Raw genomic sequence first — 1,795 nt, forward strand, 5'->3', positions numbered from 1 at the left:
GTATATTTTATCAGAGAATGTTTTCATTTCATCGAATTTCTCGTTACACCATGTTCGTATTTACTCACAATTCAAAATGTCTATTGAAAATAATTGTGGTTGTTGGACTAAAAATTTACTCAATTGTTTGCAGTACCTTTTGTTTTCTATTCAACTTAAAGTGACTCCTCTTCCATGTTGTTGGCGGTAACATACAGTGAAACAGGTACTTACTCGATCCCAAATGCAAATTCTGGAGTATGAATACTCTCATCTTATGCAATGTATTTGTATAATTGTTTTCTTTAATCTCTTTTAGTTTGATTGCTATGATAAATATGTTGTGTGTTTTCACAAGTGCTTTATCATGCAATGACCTAAATTCTCTGTTCTCAAATTTTCTTTGCTTAAAGGGTTCCGCAAGTTGGAATTGAGGAGAGCTTGGAGGAGTGGATTTTCCAAGTGAAAGCCCCAAATTATTACAATGAAGTTTTTTTTTCTCCCTTTCTTCATGAGATATTTCGTGGTCAGGCACTCCCCCAGTATCTGAGGATTCAATCTCATGAAAAGAGCATCCATAGAGATCATTGTAACATTTTATTGCTTACATGTATACATACAAAATGCAACAAGCTTGTGCTTGACCTTTTTCTTTTGTTTTTCTTGTTCTTTTTCTTTTTAAAATTTGTTCGAGAATATGAGGTGATTGCGATCGAGGGGATGCCTTTTTTGGTATATTTGGCCGCACATAATTATTGAAGGAGAAAAAAAGACTCAACATAATGATTAACAAGATCATTATTATTTGGTTATGATCGGAGATGATTTTAAAGAGCTATACTTAAATATTGAACTTCGATGACTTCTAAATTTGTTCACAGTTTCCTCTAGCAGAGATCGCTCGCGCTGTACCGCAACTGAAGGGGAGAAAATATTAACTGCTTTCAAACATTTAGTTTGGATACCATGACGTTTTTTTTATTATGTTTTTGTAAAAAAATACTATGGTGTTATGTTTTTTTCTTTAAAGTGTTTTCAAAACATCATGTTGAGTGTTTTTATTCAAAATTAGTTTGACCGTTTATAACATTAGTATTAAACATATTATTAATATATTATATATTAATTATAATAAAATATATTATAAATAATAATGTTAATATTATTTTATTACTACTATATTATTAATAAATTTATATATTATAAATATTTTAATACTATATAATATATTATAGTTTCTAATATGTTAGAGTTTATTAATAATACTATAATAATTTATGATATAAATCAATATTATTATATTATAAATATATTATTTTTACATTATTATATAAGATATTTTAATTATTATATAGTTATATAATTTAATAAATATTACTAATATATTAGATTAATTATAATATAATAAGCATATTGATAATAGCTACATATTAATTATATTTAATAAATTATGTTAGATATTATATTAACATCTCCTCAAACTCAAAACCAAAACACCAAAGTTAAAACACCTAAAATGTATTTTGAAATAAATGTTGTGTTTTTAATTTGATGATGATTTAGCTCAAAAAACATCATGGCTTCCAAACGCATGGTATTTTGTTTTTGACAAAAACACCAATTGGAAACAATTAAAACACCATGATATCCAAACGAAATTATCCTCACGTTAGTAGATAACTGTTGTATTTTTTTTGTACAAGGTCCCATAATAAAAACCTTCATATTAGAATATAAAATAAAAAAAAAAGGAATCTTGTTATGCGCATAGAACATGATAAGTTTCTACACAGATCATGATGAGCATCATTCATGT

The 1,795-nt window shown here is 26.5% G+C and overlaps 1 protein-coding gene across 1 annotated transcript in view; it reads left to right on the top strand.

Annotated features, from left to right (window-relative positions):
* LOC109841327 overlaps window positions 1–700 on the top strand; it is a 3,691-nt gene extending 2,991 nt beyond the window's left edge. The window contains exons 5-6 of the mRNA XM_020410262.1: window positions 134–205; window positions 393–700. Coding sequence (XP_020265851.1) covers window positions 134–159 — 26 coding nt within the window. The 3' untranslated portion in view covers window positions 160–205; window positions 393–700. The remainder of the gene's footprint in view (window positions 1–133; window positions 206–392) is intronic.

Source organism: Asparagus officinalis, chromosome 5, assembly GCF_001876935.1.
Source record: "Asparagus officinalis chromosome 5, Aspof.V1, whole genome shotgun sequence".
NCBI classification, from domain to species: Eukaryota; Viridiplantae; Streptophyta; class Magnoliopsida; order Asparagales; family Asparagaceae; genus Asparagus; species Asparagus officinalis.